The sequence below is a fragment of the Diabrotica virgifera genome, chromosome 1, assembly GCF_917563875.1.
Source record: "Diabrotica virgifera virgifera chromosome 1, PGI_DIABVI_V3a".
Lineage (NCBI taxonomy): Eukaryota > Metazoa > Arthropoda > Insecta > Coleoptera > Chrysomelidae > Diabrotica > Diabrotica virgifera.
In genome coordinates, this window is record NC_065443.1 from 26,789,992 (window position 1) to 26,804,570 (window position 14,579).

The window sequence follows — 14,579 nt, forward strand, 5'->3', positions numbered from 1 at the left end:
ATTACTGGTAGATGGCAGTCAATGTGAAGTGTAGCATTAAATAAAATGCACAATATAATCCAAACAAGATTCGAGCAAACAAGCTAACTTTAAGCAACTACTACAAACTTTATTTAGGCTATAAGCATAGAATCCGAAAACATTGTTTTTTGTTTTACGCCATCAGTTATAAAATAATTATAAAAAAATCTTTTAGCGTCATCTACTGGAAAGGAAATTTCCATGATCCCTCCTGAAAAATTTTTGACTTGACATTGACAGTTTGAATTAAACCAATGACGGTAAATGACAGTAGTGAAAGAACTACAAACTACAAGTATTTTGTTAATTTGTTTCCGTCATAAGTTATAAATAAATTATCCTTCTATTGATATTTACCGCAAATCTTTTTGCCAAAATGCGTAATTAAGTAAATTAAAGTGTAAGGTACGTTAATGCATGGTTATTATGAGCCCAAAGTGCCCAATAACACTTGTCACTGTATTGAATGACCCTAGTGTCAAAAGAATAATGGAAGGTTAATAGTTTTTGGAGTCAAAGTTCCTTAAATAACGCATTTCGCTTGGTTTGATCACTACAATTAGCTTGTTGCAGTCAAAATTATTAAAAGACATAATATTTGTCTGCAGACTTTTTACCAGCACAGTGCGACATGTTCCTTACTAAGTTTGATAAGACTGATAACTTTATCCTGTTTATTTTTCACAGCATGCTTGTTTTCTTTTATTTAAACAGTTTGCATCCGCATGTGTAGTGTAGATTTTGTATTATTTTGTGAATTAAGTGTTTAAAATATAATTGTCAACATGCAGTCTTGTGTTGGAGTGGATGCTTCAAGTATGGGCTCTGTTTGGAAGAGGCTCCAGCGAGTCAACAAAAGGGCTGCCAAGTTCCAGTTTACGGTCTCCTACCATCAGCTGGCAGTGGATTTTACTTCCAAATGGTGAGTCTTTATTTCATCTTATTTTATTGAACATATTCAAATCTAAAACAGTTATCTTTTTGTTGATACTATAGAATTTTAAGTAATTAAATACAAATTAATGTCATTTTTACTTTCTTCCTTTCATGGGAAACTATGTCAAATTTTTGGTAGTTTCCAGTATTCGATAAAAACATTTTTATTCATGAAGTGACATTCATTCTTTGCATACAATGTGTAAACTGTTTTGACTTGTCATTAGTAATTACTATTTACATATTTAACTAATACTATAGTATTTGGGATAATACATAATCTCATGGTACTTCAAAGTACTTTTTGCACCACAGTGGTGATTTCTTATATACAGTTGAGTCCATGGTTCTTTACCCATACCTCATCATTTAAAGCATATGAAATAAGTCAGAAATTTACTCCACACAACAGCAAGTTACAGAAAGTGGCCACTGCTCTACAACGTTAACGGGATTTTATTGTCTCATATGGTCAATGGACTTCTAAATTTGAAAAAAACGCGGAGTGCTACCATTTAAATGGGTGCGTTTTTGAGAAAGGGGTGAATTAGTCCCTAGGCACAGGGTGAATTATGGTGAATTCTATGCACTTTTGGTACAAACACGTCTACAGGAAAATTGTTCCAGGTTAAATTTACTATCGAAATATCATTTTAAAGTCAAAAAAACTTTTTTTTTACAAAAATATACTCAAAATAAAAGCAAGAAAAAACATGAAAGAAAGCAATTTTGTTTTTTGCCCCATAACTTTTTTCCACAGGGATATAGGTATAGGCATTGCTTCAGCAAAAAATAACTTCCATCCTTTCTCTTTAAAATGACGTTTGCTAGAATTCTCTAGGATTTATAGTTTCTGAAATAGTATTTTCCAAAGTTCGCAGCTCACAGCATTTTTGGGCCAGTTTCCCCATTATTTCGCAAACATTGTTCTGTAACTTTTTTTCTACGCATTTATAGGTATATATGCAATGGTACACTTAGTAGAAAGAGAAGTTAATTACCTTTAAAACAGTCTATTGTATAAGGCTGTACGACTACTTTTAAGTATGTTATGCTTTTTCAAGGTTTTATACTTTTAATGATTTTTGATATTATTTATGATTATTTTTAAAATTTTTCAGTATGACTTTTTTTCTTGTATATTTAGGTATATACATTGTCAAATGAAAAAAAGCATATTTTCTGACCTTTAAAAACGTGTATTACAAAAAATTCTAGGATTATTTTTAAAAAAGATATACGTATGGATATCTAAGGGTGTCCGAAATTTGAGAAAAATTTAAAATTTGTTTATTTTTTTTCAATTAGAAGAATATAATTGCATATTATAACATAATTTTTAATTTCAAATAACTTTTCTTAATAACACTTTTCGATATTGTGAAATATAAAGGTACCTACTTTACTCTTGGGCGAAATTTATATTTTTTAACATGTCTCGTACACTTTTGATAAAATGTTATATCTGATGATTGCATGTTCGGTTTTAGACTATGCAGAGCATTTTATAAAGAATAACTTTTTTTCATAAAGTTAATGATAAAAAAGTTTTCCATATGGTACCTACTTATTGGGCCTTATTTTATGCATATTATATTGCACACTTTAAAACAGCATATCTTGTTTAAAAATAGTCCTAGAATTTTTTGCTATACACCATTTTAAAGCAACGAAAAGCAGCTTTCTTTTTGTTGTACAATGTATATACCTTATTATACAATAAAAAAGTTATAATGAGAAATTTAAAAATAATCATAAAATATACAATTATTAAAATATATAAAATATATAAAAATCATTAAAAGTATAACATTTTGAAAAAGAATATCTTGCTTAAAAATAGTCGTAGAAAGTTATACAGTTGACCATTTTAAAGGTAATTGTATTCTCTTCCTATTACATGTACTGTTGGATATACCTAAAGCTGCGAAAAAAAAAGTTACAGAACAATGTTTGCAAAGTAACAAGGAAAATGTCCCAAATCGCTGTGATTGGCGAATTTTGAAAAATCATATTTTGGAAACTGTAAATTACTGGGACTTCTACCAAATGTCATTTTAAATAGGAAGGATGGAAGTTATTTTTCTGTGAAGTAATGCCGATACCTATATCCCCGTGGAAAAAAGTTATGGGGCAAAAAACAAAATTGCTTTCTTTCATGTTTTTTTCTTGCTTTTCTTTAGAGTATATTTTTGTAAAAAAAATATTTTTGACTCTAAAATATGATATTTTGATGGTAAATTTCACCTGGAACAATTTTCCTGTAGACGTGTTTGCACCAAAATTCACTAACTGACTAATTCACCTCTTTCTCAAAAACGCACCCTTTTAAATGGTAGCACTCCACGGTTTTTTCATAGTTAGAGGTCCATTGGCTATATGACACAATAAAACCCCATTAACGTTGTAGTTCCTTTATAAAATACATAATCAATAGCCTATAATGCAAAAGGTTAGTTTTGCTTTAACATTTTTGGTACAAAATTACAGCTACATTTGAAGTAGCGTAATAAATTCTTTTGATATCGTTAGCGATTAATAAGTAAACATTTTTTTAAAAAAATTCAATAAAATATTTTCTTTTTGTCATTTTTTTCACTTTTGTGGGAATTTAAACAAAACCGAGAACAAAACCATTCCTTAACTGTTTGAATGAGGTTAACTTTGTATGTAAATTAATAGCAAAATAAAATTTACCATAAAATTTCAAACTCCAATATAAAATTACTTATTTGTCGCAAATTGTACTTAAAATCTGAAAAAATCAGTAAGTGGCTTTTTTACCTATTTTTTTTTGATGTACTGAGTCTAGAGTCTAGAGCATTCATAAAAATAACATGTTTTTACTTAATAACAGGCGCTAGTTGGTTTGTCTTTAGTTTCATTCATGATCATGGAAGACATTGATGCTAGATAAAAAGTAAGTATGTGTTTTATCTCTCCAAGTATTAATGATCCATGGGTAAAGAACCATGGACTCAACTGTACATACTTAATAAACACTTTCTCAAGTTTTCTAATATTATTTACAATATAATAGTTTAGTAAAAATGACAATTTGATAACCAGATATGCAGCTGATAAGTTAAGTCAACTATAGTTACAGTTACCTATATCTATAATATGTTGTACTCTATCATCAACCTAGAAGTTTGTTTATGTAATATGTTTACTACTGATTGATTGTCAATGTATTTTGTCTAATTTTCTTGTATATTTGAGTATTTAATATTTCCTAGTTTTCTTTGTTTATCTTTTGCTAGAACTTGTTAAATTGATGGATTACCAGAGTTGTAATTTTTCATCACTTGAGGCAGTCTATGCAGAAGCAGGTTTATAAACCATTAATAGTTAAGACCACTTATGATTTTTATGTCAACCTAAGCTAGTCAGCTTTATTTGTAACACTTTTACACAGGTCGTTTAATTATTTACAATGTTGAAACAAGCTTCTGAATGGTCTCAATTGAAAGAAAAAAATAAGCCACTGAGATATTTGAATTTACAAATAATTTCTGAATTTCTCATTTACTTAATTTGTGAAAAAAAATCCCTCAAAAACTATCTAATACAGCATTAAACCGTAACAACAACAGAAAGTACCACTAATAAAATTTTAGACAGGCGCAAAGCTACAAAAAATGTTCAAAATAACCTAGAAACATGACATTAGAGTCAAGTCTTAGACGTGGTTGTCATTTTTGTCCAAATATTCCTGATGTATTTCTTGTCTCCAAACCTTCTATCCAACAATTTGGATCCACTGTATCTAAGTGATTACATAAATTACTGCTAAAATGGGTTGGTGCATCATCATGCATGAACTATCAGTGTTCTCTCAGCTGTAAGCTGTAAGTAACTCTTCCTGTATGTAGGAAACGAACGTGATATTTGTCTGTTTATTATACATTTACTGAAAACTTATGCTGAAAATGAACTTCCAGGATTCCATGTGGATTCTTCTCAGCCCTTAACCGCTTAACGCACACACATTTATTTGCAAAAATACGTAAAAAAATTACCTATTTATTTTATTACAGTAAAATAAACTACGAACAAGACTATTGTCACTACTTAGATATAATCTAAAGTAAAAAAACGCATATTTTTTTAGAAAAATATAAAACATCAAAAACCCTCATGCGCTCATCCGAGTTAACTCGGTCGTAACTTTTTACATACAAAATACTACAAGTAAGAGAAGAAAATCGCAATTATTCAAGTATAATAATGTTAAATATTGCTAACAGTGTGATACACTTTAAAACAAGGGGTTACACACAGAGGTACGTCACAGTCAGGGCAGAACGTGACGTCAGCAAAATAGAATTCTACTCATCGTGATTCCACCCCAGTTGGCAGTCGATCGTAGAAAGTTTAAAATTAGAAACGAAAAACAAGTGGGCACGGGCGCCCATATAAAAATTTTTAGGGGGGGGGCAGACGTGAAGATGTTGCAGATTACATTTCGTATACTTTGGATAACCATATATAGTTTAAAGCACCCTAAAAGCTAGGGGGGCCACGGCCCCCCTTTCCATAGGTATGGCCGCCCATGCAAGTGGGGATACCGTTATTTAGTGCTAGAGGAGTTAAAACACGTAGGCGCCTTATATATCGTACAAATATTTTAAACACAAGTTAACTCAGTTAAGCGAAAATAGAAACGTAGTTTAAAACCGAGTTAACTCAGGTAAGCACGTTAAGCGGTTAAGCCATTATTGTGATTTGATAAAGAATCCATTTGTCAAAAAATAAGCACCGAAAAAAGAGCTAGGTATACTAGAGTCTAGGTAGTAGAGCTTGCACACATTGGATATGACATGGATACAGTTTTTAGTTTTTCGATCTGACGTTCATTTCGGCAAATATGACTCGCCCATTTCCTTACGCCCCATTCAAATCGTCAGATGTTTTAAATATACACACTGATTTGCATGTAGGTACTTCACACATCTTAATCTGACGATTTTGAGTTTTTCTAAGGATATATATTTTTTTTCGGACCCCCTTAACGAACTCCCCTGTATTAAGAGCCAATATATGGTAGAGGTACATTTACAGGGCATAAGGTTTCTCCGCATGTGATAATCTGATGCGCTCGAGTAAGTGCAAAAAAGTGGCTCCCCTACCATAAGACATGTTAACAAGTTTAATATATGGATTAAAATATAAGAAAAAAAACGAAATAATTTTCAGTTAGGTAAGTACTCAAGATATCTTGAGAAAGACCAATAAACGTGACAAATGGGTAATATTTACTTATTATATTTCAATCCCCATATTAAACTTGTTATAATGGCCTATTAGCCTGATCAGGGAACACAAAATTTTACGAAAACCTCCAAAAAAATAAATGAAGGATGAAAATTTGGAAATAGGTAGTTGAAATTGTCTATTATTATATAAGAAAAAGTTTACAATTCTACATACCCTCCATTTTACAAAAATTGGGAAATACGGGGTGAAAAATATTTTCTCGTGAGTGAAAAAATATATGTTCAAAATAGGCCCGGCATTGGATAAAATGACTAATTCTAAGCAACTTTTGTTCTACAGAATTTTTTCACTAAGTCAATACTTTTCGAGTTATTTGCAAGTGAATATGTTCATTTAAAAAAACAACATGTTTATGGACGGTTTTTCGCAGATAACTCAAAAAATAAGTACTCTAGCGAAAAAAATATTCTTAGTAAAAATATAGCTTATAAAAAACTGAAAAAAAAAATGGTGTACGCATGAGGTCTGCAGACCCAGTCTAAGCATAGTTGTAGCGAATGAAAAGTAGGTTCTTCTTCGTCAAATTCCAAATCGAATATTTCAATGTGAAATAACCAAAAAACAGAGCACTTTTCGGGGAAAATTCATTACAACTTTTTTAAAGTGTTTAAAAAAAGGTTTATTTTTGTTTTTTTTTTAAATTTAACATTAAAAATAAGTGAGTTACGCTCAAAGTAGTGTTGGTCCCTTTTATTTTTTGGTACAAAAATCGCGAGAATCACCCCCTAATTAGCTTCCCAAATAAAATTAATTGTAACCGCTTCACAAGTTACTTTATTTATGTATTGTTTATATTATCTATAAGTTTCATTGGTTCAAAGTGCTCAGTTTTGAAAAAAAATTGGGTTTAAAATAAAACATTTTATTTAATTTTGCAAAAAAATAGAATTGTTCATGGAATTAACTTAAAAATTATTAGTAATACCAAAAATCTTAAAGAGTAATAAAATATACGTTTTGCTTTTCTCAATATTTTTCCTTTTTTGTTTTGTTGTTTTACTAAAATTGATTATGCTATGGCTGTTCAAAATTTGCCTAAACTCGTGATTAGTTACTTGTTCAAGCCATTTTAACTACAGCTTTTCCAAAAATAAGCATTTTGAACCGATGAAACTTACAGATCATATAAATAATACATAAGCAAAGTAATTTGTGAAGTGATAATGATAAAATTTATTTGTGATGCTAATTAGGGGGTGATTTTCGCGATATTTTTACCAAAAAATAAAAGGAACCAACAATATTTTGAGCGTAACTCACTTCATTTTAATGCTACAAGTTTTTTTAAAAAACAAAAATATTCCTTTTTTTAAACACTAAAAAAGTTGAAATGAATTTACCCGAAAAGTGCTCCGTTTTTGGGTTATTTCACATTGAAATATTCGATTTGGAATTTTATGAAGAAGAACCTACTTTTCATTAGCTACAACTCTGCTTCTACTGGGTCTATAGAACTCAAGCATACACCATTTTTTTCAGTTTTTTATAAGCTATATTTTTGCTAAGAATATTTTTTTCGCTGAAATATTTACTTTTTGAGTTATCTCCGAAAAACCGTCCAAAAACATGTTTTTTTCTGTTAAAAATGAACATATTCACTTGCAAATAACTCGAAAATTATTGACTTAGCGAAAAAGCTCTATAGAACAAAAGTTGTTTAGAATTAGTCTTTTTTTCCAATTCCGGACTTATTTTGAATGTATATTTTTACCTTCGAGAGGGGGGTATTCCCCTCTATTTTTGAAAAATGGAGGGGATGTAGAATTGTAAACTTTTTCTTATATAATAATAGACAATTTCAACTACCTATCCCCAAATTTTCATCCTTCCTTCATTTTTTTGGGGTCAGATTATTCTTTGATCGGGCTATATGATTTTTTTTCCAAACATATCTGTCAAAATAAAATTTAAAACTGAGTTTATATTACTTGTTTGTTTTCGTACAAAAAGTTATACCTAGATTAAAAATATTTGAAAATCCCAACAAAATATTTTTTTGGGGAGCTTGGGACAAGGGTTAACATCTTGGGCTGAAATTTGAAATTGCGAGTTTATTGTCTATCCATCACCAGAAAACAGCCGGGGAGATGAAAAAAGAGAAGAGAAAAATAATTAAGTAAAAATCTTTGAAAAAACAAAAAAAAATGTTTTTGAGTCCTTGGGACAAGTGTCAGGGTTAACATTTTGGGTTGAAATTGGAAATTGAGGGTTTACAGGCTACCCATCAGTAGAAAATAGCCGGGGAGATTAACATTTTTAAACTTTGGTTTTTTTTGGAATACCCTGGTTAGGTAATAATGATTCCGTACTCCATACAACTCAGTAGTTTTTAATAATTTTAAATCCATTTAATTGATAATAAATAATATAGAAAGCCAATAAAGCAAACAATAAAACCAATAATAACTTTATTGTCATATTGTTTGCTTTTAAAAATCAATATGTTGGTATTATTTTGAATTTTGATGTCTGTAAAACTAGTTTATTACCACATTATGTTACAAAATCTTTATTGCCAAAAATGGGTTAAGCTGAAGTGATTATTATTTTTATTAGTTTTATGACATAACTTAAAAAAATGAAAACGAACCATATCAAGACTAGGACAACAAAAAATTAGGGCAAATATACAGTTAATCAAATATAAAAATAATCAACCACACACACACACACTATGTAATCCTCAAGCTACCACCACCAATCCTTAATTACAGACAACTTTGGGTAACTTTACTTGTTTTTTGATCTTGTATGCCCTCACAAAAGAGGACATCATGGTGCTACATCAGTGGTACCTATGGAAAAAATTGCTGTCCTCTTTTGGATAAACTAAAACTCAGAAAAATGTTGTGTATAGTGCCCTGACGTGACTCGTCTGTTTTTCGATTTTCCGTTTCCCTCTAAATCTACCTAACCTTATTTTATTAACTTCTATTCTATTCTAACTACTTCACTTTTTAAGTCCAATGCCCTGTTAAACCGCTGAGTCTCGTTTCGTACTATGAGAATAACTTTTCACTCTTCACTCTTCGGGTTCATACTATTGATGTGTGGGTCTTTTGCGCCATGCCAGTTTGTTTTTGTCGTAGTTCGTCAAGATCATTAGTCTTTCATTCGGATGGTTTCTTAGTTCGTGAAGATTCCATATGCTTTTTCATCTTATCTAGGATCTTTACCTCTTTCGTTTCTCTGTATAAAACCCTTTTTGAATCATATCTGGAGATGTTCACAGCCTCTCCTATAATATGGTTTTGGGCTGTTTCGATATTCTTTCTGTTGATTTTACAGGTTTGGTTTCAAGCTGTTGATCCATATGAGATGGCTGGTACGATTATGCTGTTTGCCAGTCTTAACTTTGTTTTCAGGCTGGACTTGCTATTTTTTCCAATAAGAAGTCTTATCATGCTTCTTAATATCGTATTTATTTATTTATTTATTTATTTATTTATTACAAGATGTCCTCATTTTACAAAAATTTAACAAAATTAAGTATCCTAACCATAACACAAATACTAAACTAAGTATTAAATATTGTTAAACAAATGATTATAATTTAAGTAACTTAAATTACCTGAAAATATTATTAAAATGAAAATCTCTGACAATTAAAATGAAAATGAAATGAAGACTCCAAGGTAAAGGTCACTCATCTTCGATTCCTAACATACTCAGTCAGGCAGTACCTAAATCTTACAGATTTTATATCCACCAGATCATAAGATTGACTAAAGTCATTTCCCATTATCTGAATCCTGTTAATTGGAGAGAATTTGCTATCGTTTGTGTGATAGTGTTTTATAGAAAATACGGGCATGTCTCTAAGAATTCTAGTGCTACATCTAAAGTTGATAAGACTTAATAAATCAGAACAGTCGGTGGTATGGTCAAGTAGTTTATAGAGAAAAATTAAATCGCATTTAGTTCTGTAGTCTTCTAAGGAACTAATATTTAGCCTTGACCTTAGTTCCACCAAAGACATGTTCTTTAAGTTTAATCTATAAGCACAAATCCAGAGAAACTTATTTTGAATTTTTTCAAGGGTGTAAATATGGCTAAAATAGTATGGTGACCATACTATAGAATATAGAAGCATAAGACAGGATGCCAGGATTCTACGGACCAAAGTAAGATATAAAATTCTATATGTGGGTACGGAAAGATCTCGAGAGTTTCTTGTGATAAAACCTAGATTACGGTATGCTTTATTTGACAAATTGTTAATATGTGGGATAAATGACAAGGAACTGTCAAATAACACCCCCAAATCTTTTATTTCAGTCACTCTTGATAGACTTGTATTATACTCTGGGCTAATTAGCAAAATACAAGGAAAAGTTATTTACCAGCAATTTTATTGCTGGAATCGAATCTTATTATTGTATGTATTAGTAATATAGATATGCAAAGTCCGCAGATAGTGTGCTACTTTTTTTATAAACAAAATGGCGCCCGAAAATCGTGTTTTTTTCAATTTTTGCTCTATAACTCCAAAGATTTTAACTTTAGACCAAAAACACCCAAATAAAAATTCACCGCAATTAAATTCTGCATAGAGACGTGTTTTTTCCGATTTACTTCGACGAAAACTTTCCCCGGAAAAAGTGGGTTTTTCCAACAAAATCTTTAATTTTCAACTCTTGTCAAGGTATAAAATAAAACCATTTGATCTTATCAATTCTCTCTCGATAGACCAAATAATTTTATTTGGAATTCGGCCGTATTGCTTTCTTGAGATGCTGAAAGCCATGATAGATTACAATATAAGACTTACATAAAAATTATAAATATAAGCGACTTAAAGACATAAATTCGATTTATTTTAACATTTAAACATTAAAATTGTAGATAAAATTAATTTTCTTTCAAATTAATATTTTTCGGATTTAAATTTTTTTATTATTTTTATTCTTTAATCGCCAAACGTCAGAAATTTTAGGGCGCGTGAGTTATTTAGACCTCTTCTTGTTAACATTATCAATACAGTTGGTTGCGCAAGTGTTTTTCTATCTTGACAGTCCGAAATAACCAAGTTTTACTTTTTATTATTTTATGATTACAAATGCGTATGTACCTATCGTAACACATGTAAAAATTTGTTGGCCTATATGGGTTTAAAAAATCATTTAATATGGTAATTTGTCTTTAAAAGACTCCATTTAAGAAACCTTTTTAAGTTTGCTATAAAACTGTCTGCACTTAAAGTGTCTTTTAACATGGTTTTAAAAGCACCTTCACAGCAGCTTTAAAACCAGTTGCTTAAGAAAACAAAGTTTTAAGAAGGTTTTTATTTTTGGTTTTATTGACCTCTTTCATAGTGGGCCCTTTTATGCTGAAAGCGGTTTTATTGCAACCTTAAGGTTTACTTACAAACCAAATGGTTTTAATTTTAGTTTTATTCTACAGTTTTAAAGCATCCTTAAAATACTTAATAAACCCGTTAGGTGCTACTTGGGTTGTTTGAATTTTTCCGAAACAATACATGCTTTCGTTCTAATTGCACTCCCTTAAGTGTTCTGAAGCTATTTCTTTGTGGCATTTTTGTGAATAACTATTCTAATTGGGAAATGAGCCACAATTTAACTTGAAAAAATAATTTTTTCAAGGAAATCACTTCCAATTCGGACGTCGTTGTATTAATATTTTGTATTTTGACAACGACGTCCGAATTGGAAGTCGAAACGTTAATAAAATTATTTTTTAAAGTTAAATTAGAAAGATTAGGTAGTGGAAAAATAGGATACATTCAACTTACATAAAAAATAGTTGAAGCTTCAATAGGTCTCTGCGGTCCTACGAAATTGTTCTGAAGCTATTTCACGTGCATTTACTATTGCCATTACCTATTTTTAATGGAAATTAACCATAATTTCAGTAGAAAATGTGTTTAGCGGCGTTTCAATTTTCCCTTCGGAAATCGTTCTCATTTTAAGAATTAAATATCGGTACTTAAATTTGATATAATTCTAGTTTTCATGTACGGAGTGGAAGCTTGTACTCTGTCGGAAGTGTCTATTAATAAACTGTAGGCTTTTCAGATGTCGTACTACTGACGAATATTGCGGATCGCATGGGTTGATCGAGTGATGATAGCAACATTGACATTATAAGCACAATTTTTAGAGGTCCACCAAAATAGAATCAGAAGTGGAATATGCCACTGCACATATTAAAAATGGCAAAGCACCTAACATATATGCTGAAGTCCTGAAGTTGATGAATAGAAAAATTTTGTTGAACCTTTTAACATTTATGACGTCGGACACATTCCTAAGGATTGGCTTGAATCAAAATTTGATGCAATGAAAAATGTTGCTAAGGAGTTAAATGAAAAGAGATGCGAAGATGATAAGCTTATTAGCCCATGTCAGAGAATATGTGAAAGATGTGAAAAGATTATTGGAGAATTGCAGTTTGGTTTAAGGGTAGGTTAGGCACCAAAGAGGCACTATTTCGCACGCAACTTCTTATACGGAAGTCCCCATTTAAGTAGAAGGTTTCTTATTTTGGGGCACCCCTTACGTGGACCAACATATTCCCTCTTAGAACGTATACTCACTGGCAATATTGAAGCTAGAAGAGACCAAGAAGAAAATTACACTTCTGACTTACGACTACCAAGAAACATACGAAATATGTCGCAGATGTTAAATCCATTTTCCGTCTGTGAAGGAGGGAAAACTTATGGTAGTCAAGTAGTACAGCAACTTAAATACCTACACGCTGCCAAGCGTTTGGTACAAGAAGGTTATTATAAAAAAATGGGTGTATAACAAATTGTGGAAGTGAGAAAAATTAAGCAGAAAATACTGGAAGGAATGGAAATAGTATAAGAAAATAGATAAGAATCATGAAATGAAAACTAAAATAAATAACCCAAATCGGACACATGAGAGAAAGAAAAATCAAATTAAGCGAATATATATGTACAGTCCCTGGCCATATTAATATGACCACGTATGAATTTTTACAAAAATCAACTATTCCACTAGGTAAGTTTTGTTTAAAATATTATTTTTAAATTTAGTTTTGTTATGCAATGTTAATTTTATGCATTAACTATATTATATCTAATAATAAACAACGATAAAACATTTGAAAATATTACATATTTATAAACTTTTTATTATTTTGTTGAACTTCTGACCTTAATCAGATGGAAAATATTTGGGAGCTTTTAAAACGAGAAATTTCCGATGAAAAGGGCACTAGCGAAATTGTTTTGATTAAAGAAATAATATATCATTGAAACCACAATGACAAATTAAAACAAAAAAAATTTAACTGCATTCAAAGTATGCCAAGACGGGTACTAGCGGTAATCAAAGTTAGAGGGGGCTCAGCAAAATATTTAAAAAATGTAAATATGTGATATTTTCAAATGATTTATTGCTGTTTTGATAATAAACACCAATAAAACATTTAAAAATATCACATATTTTTGTTCAGCCCCCTTTAACTTTGATTAGCGCTTGTATCCGTATTGACATACTGTGGATGCAGCTAAATTTTTTTTTGCGTTAATTTGTCATTGTGGTTTCAATGATATATCAGTTCTTTAATAAAAACAATTTCGTTAGTGACCTTTTCATCGGAAAATACTCGTTCTAAAAGCTGCCAAATATTTTCCATCTGATTAAGGTCAGAAGTTCAACAAAATATCAAAAAGTATATAAATATGTAATATTTTCAAATGTTTTATTGGTGTTTATTATTAAATATAATATAGTTAATGTATAACATTAACATTAGATTACAAAATTTAATTTAAAAATCATATTTTAAACAAAACGTACCTAGTGGAATAGTTGATTTTTGTAAAAATTCATAGGTGGTCATAATAATATGGCCAGGGACTGTATACTTGACGATGGAAAAGTATGGCAATACATCATCCCATTTAGACTCGTTTTATAGTGCATAAATTTAAAACTGTTTGGTTTTCAATTCAATTTTTTTATTCCAAATACTTTATTTCATACGAGCTGAGATGTCACTAGGAAACATTTTCAGAACAATATTTATTAAGTTAACTTGTGAAAAATTCAATGCACTTTCGTAATCACTTGACTGATATTAAAATTTTGATATTTGTGTAAACAATGATAAAAATAACTTACATGTCAAGCAAAACTTGCCGCTAACTCTAAAATGTTGACTGGAATATTTTGAAATACATTTAAAATTCAATTAACATAATATGTTAACTCTTATTGCCTTTATTTTTTAAATATATTTATAGACCAGGGCGAATCTGTTTTGAGGTGGGTGTAAGAGGTGGCATTCGGATTTTTGCAGATAAAGTTAGGTGACAACTTCAATAATTATAATTGACCTCAAATATG

General features: G+C 30.3%; 1 protein-coding gene across 4 annotated transcripts in view; it reads left to right on the forward strand.

Annotated features, from left to right (window-relative positions):
- The first annotated feature begins 264 nt into the window (after window positions 1-264).
- The window catches only part of LOC114328872 (EH domain-binding protein 1), a 149,309-nt gene continuing 134,994 nt past the window's right edge, over window positions 265-14,579 (forward strand). For 2 of the 4 annotated variants that reach the window (XM_050655529.1, XM_050655533.1), the window contains exon 1: window positions 281-943. In XM_050655529.1, the coding sequence (XP_050511486.1) occupies window positions 807-943 (137 nt within the window). In that variant the 5' untranslated portion in view covers window positions 281-806. Of the gene's footprint in view, window positions 944-14,579 lie in introns of all 4 variants that reach the window. The other 2 variants (XM_050655523.1, XM_050655522.1) reach the window with 2 other exon arrangements.